We start from the raw sequence: 13,123 nt of genomic DNA, 5'->3' as shown, positions 1-13,123 counted from the left end.
AAGAAGTGGTACAAACAGAGTTGATGTGTGTGTGTGTGTGTGTATCCTTCATTACTGTACACTCCTGAGATAAAACTGCTCTAACTTTTTTTACTGTATTTGGAAGAGTTTAGATGAACATTTATACCCTTTCTATTAATAAACAGCAACCCCATGATATTTGTTGGTAGAATATCCAAAGACATCTATAAATGCCCCTTGTGAGAAGATATCTATATATAACTGACCACCACATATGTCTACAGGAATATCATCAATACATAGTTTACTTCCACTTTAAAAGCACATATATTTTTACGAAACCTATTTCCTATATTATTTCATATTTTCTATTGTACATTTTTCCAATTTTATATCATGTTTGGCACTATGTTTATTGTTGTTTACTGCACCAATCACCAAGACAAATCCCTTATATGAGCAAACTAACTTGACAATAAAACTGTTTCTGACTCTTTATGTTTGCTGTGAACCCGTAGGAGAATAAAGACATACAATATAATAATATATATAATATATATAATATAATTTAAGTGTTGGGCATGAATTACTGCAACAAAAAAAACAGAAACTATATGCATTCAAGATTAAAAAATGTATGTATGAGAAAACTCACAGAGGATCTACTGGTTAATTAAATAAACACCACAAAGTACGTGAGGCATTTAATGTTGTTTTAATGTTTCCAGTTAAAAGTGCCACAGATTATTAACAGACCAGTTTCAGATGATGTTGTTTGGCTGATCTTTCGGTCGCTTGTGTGTATCCGTGACACACATTTATTTTTCTCAGGAACAAGGGAAAGAGCGATGAGTTGGGTGTTATTAACCCTGCCTCCATCCTGCCGTCCATCCACTAGCAGGGCTCCTCCCGCCCCCTCCCGGCACTCCGCTCCGCTCGTCGCTGGGGAGCGCATTTGAATAATGTGTGAGCACTTGGACTGGAGCCAATCAGCTGTCAGAGGACCGTGATAAATCGCAATGCATTATTGATAATAATAATTACGGGTGACATGCGCATTTCTACTTGAGGGGTTAATTTTCCCAAGCCGAAGAATTTGTTGGAGAAGGAGCGGAATATTGTTGGCAACTCTTTTGCTCCGGATGGTTGCACCATGTCGAGGCGCAAGCAAGCCAAACCGCAGCAGATCAACTCCGACGAGCCCGGTCCGTCCCAAAATGGTAAGTTTACACTAGATGTGAGAGAGTTGGCTACCTCAAAATGTGTCGAGTGGCTCCGCCATGCCATAATGCAAACTATCGACATTTTATCTCCCAGTTGGGGGCGGGGGGCAGCCTTTTACACTTTGACCTGTTGCTGTCCGTTTGAATTGACCAGGAGTAAAACTTAACCCCAGTCATGGCAGGCGACACATTTGGAAATATATATATATATATATATATATATATATATTTAAACAAAATACAGGTGTTGCACAAGGAGGGGTTTAAAAAACGAAGACACTAACGTTCAGCTTTTACTTGGTTTACATGAAGTTATCATTTGGCCTGTGTGTTGCTTATCTACTTATTTGGTATTTAACTAATTCATCAATTTCATCATAAATCGATTACTTGTCGAGTGGCTCTTTTTTTTTTTAATTGGGCAAAATTGAAGTCTGCGACTCTGTTTGAACTTTTTTTTTTTTTTGTCTTCATTGAAGCATATGTTGCTACCTGTTGGTTTCTGGATACTTTGTAGGAAGTCGTGTGGCAAAGAATGAGCCTGGTCAGGATATCCGTTGTGTATCCTCTTTGTTTTTTTTTGTTTTTTTTTCTCCTTTTTAAAATATCATTCTGATATCACCAACTGGTCTCATTCATCACGTAACAGCACTTTTAATCGGAGTAAATATTAATAGTAGGCTACTTTTCAAATCTCTTTAAAGGGGTAGCCTGTCGCTACTGTTGCCATTGTTTGAGTTCTAAATTGAATGATTAACAACTTTTTAATTTGTCATGTCGCTGTCTGTAATCTAACTATTTGCATATTTGGTCATTTCTCCTACAATTATGCTGGAATTTGTTTGTAAGTGCGCGCCTATGTTGAGGTTTTAAACAAAGATGCATACAAAACGAATGAATGAAATGTGACTCTGGAGTAAGCTGGGCTAAAGGCAATAAATCCCCCAGTTTAATGCATGACTGTTTCCTTTCGTACATATGTGGGGGATGGAGCAGTGGCTTTTTTTTTTTTTTTTTTTTTTTTTTTTGGTGGAGACTGGGTGGGGGTGCGTTTTGGTGTTGCCATATGCAAACTCCCGAAACTGCTGGCGCAGACCTCACCTTATAATTAGGAAACCTTGTTAACACGGTGTTAGGAGAGCCGCGGCACAGTATTATTATTATATATATTTTTTTTTACCTCAACACCGTTGTTCGACGAACTATTAAACATTTCGTGAATTGCACAGGATCATGTATTGAATGTTTAAGTCTGACCTCGTGTCATGTACCCAACCAAAGGTGATCTGTACAGGTCATGCGCCGTCAAGTGGTAAACTACAGCGTTGCCCCCTTATTATTATTTAACTTTTATAATGCACAGCTTGTGATTTTATTGGAAAGAATAGTAGTTTGAATATTTCCTCAGTTCCACCATCTGTGTATTGTTCCTATCGAAGTTAATTATGTTATGAGTGACTATACGCTAGAGAGCAAATGAGCCCTGCCTACTGTTTTACTCACAAACCAGAGTGTAATGCAGTTAAACAACTTCTTTTTTTTTTTGTGTGACTCAGGCTTCAATACCTCCTGGTGAGCAATTAACAAGTCCAACAGTTTCCTTGGGCAAATGCAAACAGGTGGTCTACCCCCTTTTCTCAGGGGCATTAGCATTTAACAATACACCCAGTTGTGAAATGGCCTCTTGGTTAGCAGATAAATTAAAAAGCTCACTTGGAGCACTTATCAGGCTTTCACAGGCTGTGAAAATGCTTGAAGGTAATAAACATTAGATTGCCCATACATATTTATTTTTTCAGCCCATGTTTGCATAGTAAACTTAATCTTATAATTATATACCAACTGGGACATCAAATTCAGTTTATAGAAATTCATGCTCATCATAAATTTACATTTTTACTTGGTGTTTAGTTTGATAACGTTCACATGTTTTGTCCCCATATGTAGCACTGGAAACGGATCTGATTTTCAGCAAGTATTTGGTGGAGTGTTTCAGAAACGGTAATTTAATGCTCATGGGTCTTTTGTCTTATGGACATTGTTCTGGGTAATGTCAAAGGGAGATGATTGCCCTCTGCTGGCCCTGGAGGCACATTCAAAGTCCCTCACAGTGCAGTGACCCACAGGGTGTCGATAAAAGAAGAGGAGCGTCTTAAATGATCCGATGAATACACCGCTAAAGCCTAAAAACGCCACAGAATCAACTCTTTGTCACAATGGCAACCATTAAAACATTTTTCAATACCATAATTTTACTAATCTCAACAGATTACCAATAATACTGTTTTCTAAACTTGTCTTTTTTTATTGTAGCATAACTTTTATTTATTATTTTGATTGGTGAGATATTGTCATAACTATATGAAGTGCATTAATCAAAACCCTGTTTTCTCTCTTTCTTTTTCTTCTTTTTTTAGGGATTTCTCCCGGCGATGGGAAGGAATCTGCAAATGAAGGGAAGAGATTCCGAGTGGACGAGCCCAGGGTCTGCAACAAGTGTTGTGCCGAGTTCTTTGATGAAGCAGAATTTCTTGAACACGAGAAGAAATGCACCAAAAGTCAGCAAGTGGTCATCATGAAAGACGGAGATGGCAATGAAGTGCCTGAGGAATATTCTCAGGGATCTCCCGAAGGCCTTACCAGTGACCACGACGACAGCCAGTCCAGCAGCCATTCCCAATCGAACGTCAACACAGACCACCTGGAAAGAACGGAGGACGACTCGAGCATGAATGCAGAGGACTCGGGACAGCAGGATCACACGGAAATGCCTCTTAGCCCTGAGATGACTTTCCGCCCCCCACTGAAAATGCAAAATTCAAATGTCACTCTTGAAACCATGGCAGACACCAAAGTGGCGGTCTCCCAGCATTACTCAAACATTACATCTCTGACCTCATCGCAAGAGGTCCTGCAGTCCATCCCGATCATCTTGGAGAAGTTGGTGTTCCTCCAGCAGCAGCAGCTACAGCAAATCCAGCTCACAGAACAGATCCGAATCCAGGTAGCCACAATGACTCCACAGGGTCTCCAGGCATCGGTCGGGGACACGATGGACCCTTTGAAAGCCCTCGGTGCACATCTCTCTCAACAGCTGTCTGCTGCAGCGGCTCTGATAGGAAAAAGGACCGGCAGTCAGAGCCTTTCTGACCAGACCATGAAGCAAGGCAAACGACCGCTGACCGCTGGCATCCCTACCTCTCTACCCGGAGGACTGGAATCTATGACTCCTAAAACAGACATTTTGAAGGGCCTACCAGATCCAGCTAGCCGCTTACCAGCACAACTGCCACAGTCCCCAGGTGTCATGGGTTTCGCCAGCGCCTTCAATGGTACCCAGTCGGGGATCGAGTCCTCCAAAAAAGTGACGCCAAAGATGCTGAGCCCCCCGCCAGAATTAAAGAACGCAGACTCATTATACAAGCACAAGTGTAAGTACTGCGGGAAGAGCTTTGGCAACGACAGCGCTCTCCAGATTCACTTGCGCTCTCACACCGGTGAGAGGCCCTTCAAGTGTAACATTTGCGGAAACCGCTTCACAACCAAAGGAAACCTCAAAGTGCATTTCCAGAGGCACAGGGACAAGTATCCTAACATTGGCATGAACCCACATCCTGTGCCAGAGCATCTTGACAACATCCCCACCAGCAGCGGCATTCCCTTTGGCATGTCTATGCCCATAGACGAGTCAAATATGACCGACGTTAAGCCTACGCTGGGTCATCCTGCTGCCGGCTTCCACCCGTCACCCGCACCAGGATTCAAGACGACGTTTGACAGCTTCGCAGGGGACCCATTTTCTCAGAGACCCTCCCCATCAACAAGTAATGGCTCCCCATCTGTTTCCTCTATTGTCATTGGCCAAGAAAGGGGAGTGGAACCCATTCTGAGGGATGCTAAAGAACTGCTTGGAGCGCTGCATCATATGACTGGCAATGCCCTCATGGGAGAACACAGCTCTGGAACCGCAAAACTTCAGCAGATGGTGGACGGCCTGGACAAGAGGACCAGGGACCCCAACGAGTGTGTGATCTGCCATCGAGTGCTCAGTTGTCAGAGCTCACTCAAAATGCATTACCGCACGCACACTGGCGAGAGGCCCTACAAGTGCAAAATCTGTGGCCGCGCGTTCTCCACCAAGGGTAACCTGAAGGCCCATTACGGGGTGCACAGGGCTAACACTCCGCTTAAAATGCAGCACTCATGTCCCATCTGCCAGAAGAAGTTCACCAATGCCGTGGTTCTGCAGCAGCACATTCGTATGCACATGGGCGGGCAGATCCCCAACACCCCGTTGCCAGAATCCCAGTTCGAAGGAGAGGAAGCGATGGAGTCCTCTCTGTCAGAGGAGCAGTCTATGGATATCAATGCATTTGAAGCGAGCTTGGAGGATCATGAGCCAGAGGTGAACTCCCAGAAGCCAAACGACGCCTCGGATTCCCTCCCACCCGCCTCTGAGGAACAGCCGCCGAAGCATGCCGCTCCCGCCAGTTTTTCCAGCCTTCACGTTTTGAAGAATCTCACCTCCGCTCTCGCACTGACACGACAGAGTAGCACCGCTTCGGAAAGCGAGGGAACATCCAAAGAATCTTCATTGGCTCCCAGAGAGCAGGAATATCAAAACGGCCGCAGTCCTGCCATTTCTGACTCTGCCATGTCGTTTCACTCCTCTTCCCCACTGAACGGCAACATGAGTATTGGCAAGTCTCCCGAGTCTGCTGTTGATGAATTTGCCCACGGTGTGACTAAACTAGAGTCTGATTTTGGTGCTCAAGGTGGCACCGAGTCCAGCGGGGCCCTTGACCTCACCGCTTCCAGCAGCTTCACCCCCAAAGCGATCAAAGAAGAGCCCGGCATGCCATTCACAAATGGAGATTATGGTGAGTTTATTAGGAAGACGTATATGACGCTGTCATGTTGGATGCGTTGATCTCATTTTCCACCTTCTTACTCAAAACAGTTCCCGGTAATATGACCTTCATGAGGATGCCGTCGAGTCTGGCCAGCCTGGAGATGAAGCTTCCTCCCGAGAATCCCATGGGCCCTCACGGTTTGTTCAGCTCCCACATGCCTCAGGGAACCGCCATGCCCTCCTCCATCTCCAGCACACCGCGACGATCATCCAAACAGCACGTGTGTCACGCCTGCAGCAAGAACTTCTCATCCGCCAGCGCCTTGCAGATCCACGAGCGCACTCATACAGGGGAGAAGCCTTTCGCCTGCAATGTCTGTGGCAGGGCTTTCACCACCAAGGGAAATCTGAAGGTACGTCATCGTTATTGTGCTGAATTGGCCATTTTTAAGCGTGTTCTTGGGGATAGTGTAACATCAAGTGTTTGTGGTGGGATGGTAATTAACAGTGTCTTGTCTTTTTTTTTAGGTGCATATCGGCACTCACATGTGGAACAACACGTCGCGGCGCGGCCAGCGCCTGTCCCTGGATAACCCTATGGCGCTGATGGCGATGAGCTCTGAGGCTAAGATGTTGCCAGAGATCCTGCAGGCCCCCAAAGAACTGGGGGTTCCACCAATTAACTTTGACCAGTCTCTGTGGAATCAGTACGCTTCCGCCTTTAGCGGGGGCCTCACCATGAAGAACAATGAAATTTCCGTCATCCAGGGAGGTGGCATCCCGCTCCCCGGGAGTCCTGCCGGTGGGCCTCTGATTGGATCCACCGGAGGCCTCATGAAGATGGATGGGTCCCACGCCGGCTTGCCCACCACCATGGCAGAAATTGAGAAGACCAGTTCTGACAGCGTGCCAAAATCTCAGTTCCCACATTTCATGGAGGAGGGTAAAATTGCAGTTAACTAGGTTTTTTTGTTTTTTTTTGTTTTTTTTACCACCTGAACTCAGTTTTTGAATGAGGTACAATCAATATTCGCAGAGAACCTTGTAGAATGTGCTTAGATTGTTTGAATTTTTTCCAGTAACTTCATCGCAGCTCTCTCTTCATTCTAAGTGTTATTTTTAGTTGAAATTGATATAACTACTGTAGTTGTATTTGATGTTTTACTTTATATAAATATATATGCGGGTATTTCTTTCTTTTTACCTTTTGTTCTGTTTTGCTGTCTATCCAGAAGTTTGGATGTCTAACTTACTTGAAACTGCTTTAATTCAGGCTGTCTGCTCGATACTTTTTCTTTTTTTTTTTTTTTGAAGGATTTTGACTTTAATAGGAAGTTTCAGGGCATGGCTTTTTTAAGGACACCCTGTCTCAGTGTTCAGAAATAATGGTGTAGTTAACGTGTGTCTCTAAAATGACTACTTTCCCTCCTATTGTGCCATAGGTTTTATGACGTTGTACATTTTTGTAGTGGCAAATGTCATTAGCATGTCTCATTGTGAAGGGGGGTTTTGATCCGACTGACGGATTATTCCGGTGTCTTGTCCATTAAATCAAGGTGCAACAGTTCACTCATCGGTTTTCGGATAATGTCGGTGACAAAATAGTCCATCATTGTTGCATCAGTGCTAAGATACAGTAGGTAATGACTCAGACCTCTTTGCCAAGTGCCTAAAATGAATTGTACAATGTTGCTGTTGTCTTTCACTGCACCATAAATTTGTTATGAAGGCTCTGTTAGACTGATGGATTAGTGTGTTGAACCGTATAACATTGTAGCATTGAAGTTCATGAAATCAATTTCTCCCCCCCCCCAAAAAACATATTCCACTTGTAAATCTGCAGATTCAAACTTAGTTGGCTGAGAGCTGAAGGCTATTATATGCTTAATGATCTCATGCCTGCACTTTATTTCAGGTTTGAGGACGTTTACATATTATAGTTCCACGTCAGTTTTTTATTGTGACGGCTGAACGGGGGAAAGGGCAAATCAACAATTTTGTAAACTTTCCCTTCCTGTCAGATTTTGTGTGAAACAACCAATCGTCAGAACTTTTTCTTTCTAGGTTATCGTATCGACTGTAGCGTCATTTATTTATAATTCACAAAATGCTTGAGTTTAGGGGGTGCGTTCTACCTCGTTTAGATTTTAGTTGTCCTCCTTGCCCCCGACGCTCAACGCAATGCTCTGTACATTTTCCGATACATTCTCGGGTATACGATTAGAGTTTCATCCTCAACCTGCTGAGTTGAACAGTAATGAATGTATCACTGGACACTTTGCACAACTCAGAATGGTCAGAGTACTTTGTAGGCCCCTGCTGTACATTCCTTATCGATACGCATTTGCCAAGTTGTGCCTTTCTTTAGCAAACCATGTCAAAACTGCTTTAAAGTTGGTCTCTGCAATTCAAGTGATGTTGAGCCTGTTTACAATGTAAATTGTTTTTTTGTTCTTCAAATGTTTCCTACACCTAAATATTTTCTGATTTTTGAAAAATAAAATCAGGGTGACTTTTTCAATATTTTCCCTGTCATTATTTCGCTGCTGACGTTACTGTTGCCAAACTGATTTGAGCTGAGAACAAAGGATGAAATGCATCTCCAACTGAGAACGTAGCCTAGCCACTGAAATATAGCCTAGCCCCACGCTAACTTCTACACCAGCACAGGCAAGTTTTCATGTACGTTAACCCCAATTTACATCAATTCACCTTCAGATGACTCTTAAGTATTATTTGCTGTTGTCACGAGCCATTAATCCCTTCCATTTTGCATCCTCCATGAATGACGATTTGCATCCACAACTGACTCCATCCATCCATCCATTTTCCTCCGCTTATCCGGGGTCGGGTCGCGGTGGCAGCAGGTCAAGCAGGCCGACCCAGACCTCCCTCTCACCGGCAACATGTTCCAGCTCATTCTGGGGGATCCCGAGGCGTTCCCAGGCCAGCTGGGAGATGTAATCTCTCCAGCGTGTTCTGGGTCTTCCCCGGGGTCTCTTCCCAGTTGGACGTGCCTGGAAAACCTCCAGTGGGAGGCGTCCAGGAGGCATCCTAATTAGATGCCCGAACCACCTCAGCTGACTCCTTTCGACACGAAGGAGTAGCGGCTCTACTCCAAGCTCCCTCCTGATGACTGAGCTCCTTACCCTATCTCTAAGGCTGAGTCCGGCCACCCTACGGAGGAAACTCATTTCGGCCGCTTGTAGCCGCGACCTTGTCCTTTCGGTCACGACCCAGAGTTCGTGACCATAGGTGAGGGTAGGAACGTAGACCGAGTGGTAAATTGAGAGCTTTGCCTTCCGGCTCAGCTCCCTCTTCACCAAGACGGTCCGGTGCAGCGCCTGCTTTACTGCTGCAGCTGCACCGATCCGTCTGTCGATCTCCCGCTCCATCTTACCCTCACTCGTGAACAAGACCCCGAGATACTTGAACTCCTTCGCTTGAGGTAGGCACTCCGTCCCCACCTGGAGGGAGCAATCCACCGGTTTCCGGCAGAGAACCATGGCCTCAGATTTGGAGGTGCTAACTCTCATCCCCGCCGCTTCACACTCGGCTGCAAACCGCCCCAGTGAATGCTGGAGGTCACAATCCGAGGAGGCTAACAGGACCACATCATCTGCAAATAGCAGAGAAGCGATCCCGAGACCCCCGAGACTGACGTTCTCCGCCCCCAGGCTGCGCCTAGATATCCTGTCCATGAAAATCACAAACAGGAACAAAACAACCCCTATGATAGTTAGCCCACGGACTACAGCCACCTCGCCCGGACCAGGGAAACCGGGGCACCCTCCCGGAGCCAGACCCAGGAGGGGAGCTCGTAGGCGAGCGTCTGGTGGCCGGGCCTTTGCCCATGGAGCCCGGTCGGGCTCAGCCCGAATAAACACCATGGAGCAGCCACCCTGTGGACCCACCACCCGCAGGGACAAGCATCGGGGTCGGGTGCTATGCAGACCAGGCGGCGGGTCGGACGGGAGGCCCGGGCATGCCGATCACCGGCGGCATAGACTAGCTCTAGGGACGTGGAACGTCACCTCGCTAGCGGGGAAAGAGCCGGAGCTGGTGCAGGAGGTGGAGCGATACCAGCTAGAAATAGTTGGACTCACCTCCACACACAGCGTTGGCTCTGGAACCAAGCTCCTGGAGAGGGGTTGGACTTTGTCCTTTTCCGGAGTTGCCCAGGGTGAGAGGCGCCGGGCGGGAGTGGGGATACTCACGAGCCCCCGGCTGAGCGCCGCTGTGTTGGAGTTCTCCCCGGAGAGCGAGAGGGTCGCCTCCATGCGCCTTCGGGTTGCGGGGAGCAAGGCTCTGACTGTGGTTTGTGCTTATGCACCAAACAGCAGTTCAGAGTATCCGGCCTTCTTGGAGTCGGTGGGAGGGGTCCTGGAAAGGGCGCCGCCTACCGACTCCATAGTTCTCCTGGGGGACTTCAACGCTCACGTGGGCGATGACGGAGAAGCCTGGCGGGGGGTGATTGGGAGGAACGGCTTGCCCGATCTGAACCCGAATGGTGTTTCGTTATTGGACTTCTGTGCTTGCCATGGTTTGGCCATAACGAACACTATGTTCGAACATAAGGTGGCTCATAAGTGTACCTGGTACCAGAACACCTTAGGCCGGAGATCAATGATCGACTTTGTAATCGTATCATTTGATCTGCGGCCGTATGTCTTGGACACTCGGGTGAAGAGAGGAGCAGAGCTGTCAACTGATCACCACCTGGTGGTGAGTTGGATCAGATGGCAGGGGAACCAGTTGGAAAGACCCGGCAAACCCAAACGTGTAGTGAGGGTGAACTGGGAACGTCTGGCGGAGGACCCTGTCCGGGAGGTCTTTAACTCCCACCTCCGGAAGAACTTCTCACACATCCCGAGGGAGGTTGGGGACACGGAATCCGAGTGGACCATGTTCAAAGCCTCTATTGTGGACGCGGCCGCTAGGAGCTGTGGCCGGAAGGTCATCGGTGCCTGTCGTGGTGGCAACCCGAGAACCCGGTGGTGGACACCGGAGGTGAGGGAAGCCGTCAAGCTGAAGAAGGAGACCTTCAAGGCCTGGTTGGCCCAGGGGTCTCCTGAAGCAGCTGACAGGTACCGGCAGGCCAGAAGGGCTGCAGCAGCAGTGGTCGCGAATGCTAAAACTCGGGCATGGGAGGAGTTCGGGGAGGCCATGGAGAAGGACTTTCGGTTGGCCTCAAGGAGGTTCTGGCAAACCATCCGACGGCTCAGGAAGGGAAAGCAGGGCTTACCCCAGGCTGTTCTCAGCAGGGGGGGGGGAACTGCTAACCCGGATGGAGGACATCGTCGGGCGGTGGAAAGAGCACTTTGAGGAACTCCTAAACCCGACCAACATGTCCTCTGCAGAGGAGGCAGCGCCTGAGGACCTAGGGGGAGGCTCACTCATATCCCTGGCAGAGGTCGCTGAGGTAGTCAAAAGCTCCTTGGTGGCAAGGCGCCGGGGGTGGATGAGATCCGCCCTGAGATGCTGAAGGCGCTGGACATGGTTGGGCTGTCCTGGCTGACACGCCTCTTCAATGTCGCATGGGGGTCGGGATCAGTGCCCATGGAATGGCAGACCGGGGTGGTGGTTCCCATCTTCAAAAAGGGGGACCGGAGAGTGTGCTCGAATTACCGGGGTATCACACTACTCAGCCTCCCGGGGAAGGCTTATGCCAGGGTGCTGGAAAGGAGGCTCCGACCGCTTGTCGAACCTCAGATTCAAGAGGAGCAGTGCGGATTCCGTCCCGGCCGTGGAACAGTGGACCAGCTCTTTACCCTCGCAAGACTACTGGAGGGGTTCTGGGAGTTTGCCCAACCAGTCTACATGTGCTTTGTGGACTTGGAGAAGGCTTTCGACCGGGTCCCTCGGGGGGTCTTGTGGGGGGTGCTGCGGGAGTATGGGGTGCCGGACCCGTTACAACGGGCGATCCGGTCTCTGTACGGCTGCAGTAGGAGCTGTGTCCGCATTCTCGGCAATAAGTCAGACACGTTCCCGGTGGGTGTTGGCCTCCGCCAGGGCTTTGTCACAACTGACTCATGCTTTCTCATCCTGTCCACATTCCATTTCAGGTCAACTATAAAGTGGTCTTTTACAATGTTGACATGATACAATGCTACTTGCATGTCATTACGGTACACTAAAATTAGTAGTAGGTGTACAGTGAGTAATCACAGATCCCCTGAACTACAATATGTCTGCTCGACTATAAAAACAACCATAGTCACAGTGTTCACTTTTTGTTGTGTATCAGACTTCGATTTGTTTCTGTCTTGGACAACACACTTGTCCAGTCACAAAATAAAGAGACCTGGACACAAAGACTTTTTATATATGTTTTATATATAAAATTGAAGCATGGCTCAGGATAGAAACCCTGAAATATTAAATGCAACTGCTTTCATGATAACAAAGACTGTCCCTCTTCTACATTACACACTGAAGACAAAGTTGTGCCATGCATTATACAAATAGTACATTTTTGCTACAATAGCACACTTGCTCATCTCTTTCCATTTCCTTCGATACGCTTGTACACCTGTTTTAGAAGCTTGTGTTAAGATGTTCCTTTGGCCCCCCCGACAATGATTTAGATCCAAAGCACATATGTTTGTACAAGTCCAACCTGAGCAGATCTAATCAGCCACAAAAGACATGTCTTTGATTTAAGCAAATGTTTCATAATCCATTATATGCTGTTGATTATATGTCTTTGTAATGTGGAATCACTTGTAACTGTAGTTAAATAAATGTAGTGCAATATACAAATGTAGTTGTGTAGAAGTATAAAGTGGAAGAAAATGTTGGCTAAATGTAATGCAAATACTCAATTACCTAAAAACTGTAGTACTTTAGCCTATACTTAGTTGCTTACCACTGGTTTCCCCCAAAACAGCAACATATAAAGGCATGTTGATAAGTATTTCGGATGGTACGGAATAATGTGAGGTAAACTATACTATAATTTGATGATAGCCTAATTTTATTAATAAACGTTGGCTTCAAAATACCAAAATATTATATTATCAAACGGGCCATGCTGAGGTAAGTGTGCGTGCGCCCATCCGCCAGCTGAACCGTCCTGTGTGAGTGA

General features: G+C 46.9%; 1 protein-coding gene across 1 annotated transcript; it reads left to right on the top strand.

Annotated features, from left to right (window-relative positions):
• Positions 1-1,019: 1,019 nt before the first annotated feature.
• Positions 1,020-8,543, top strand: sall4 (spalt-like transcription factor 4). The gene is made up of 4 exons (XM_031845246.1): positions 1,020-1,181; positions 3,602-6,064; positions 6,145-6,449; positions 6,565-8,543. Exons 1-4 carry the CDS (start codon positions 1,115-1,117, stop codon positions 6,997-6,999), a joined length of 3,270 nt encoding a protein of 1,089 aa, XP_031701106.1. The 5' UTR covers positions 1,020-1,114; the 3' UTR covers positions 7,000-8,543.
• Positions 8,544-13,123: the final 4,580 nt, after the last annotated feature.

This window comes from Anarrhichthys ocellatus, unplaced genomic scaffold (assembly GCF_004355925.1).
Source record: "Anarrhichthys ocellatus isolate YVR2014 unplaced genomic scaffold, GSC_Weel_1.0 scaffold5, whole genome shotgun sequence".
In the NCBI taxonomy this organism is placed as follows: Eukaryota; Metazoa; Chordata; class Actinopteri; order Perciformes; family Anarhichadidae; genus Anarrhichthys; species Anarrhichthys ocellatus.
This window is presented reverse-complemented; position numbering and strand designations above follow the sequence as displayed.

What these genes read in the sequence shown, in the direction of transcription:
- sall4 (XM_031845246.1), top strand. Translation starts at nt 1,115, where the DNA reads ATGTCGAGGCGCAAGCAAGCCAAACCGCAGCAGATCAACTCCGACGAG. An exon ending in GCCCGGTCCGTCCCAAAATG is followed by an intron (nt 1,182 to 3,601) that starts GTAAGTTTACAC and finishes TTCTTTTTTTAG; the next exon opens with GGATTTCTCCCGGCGATGGG. An exon ending in CCACCAAGGGAAATCTGAAG is followed by an intron (nt 6,450 to 6,564) that starts GTACGTCATCGT and finishes CTTTTTTTTTAG; the next exon opens with GTGCATATCGGCACTCACAT.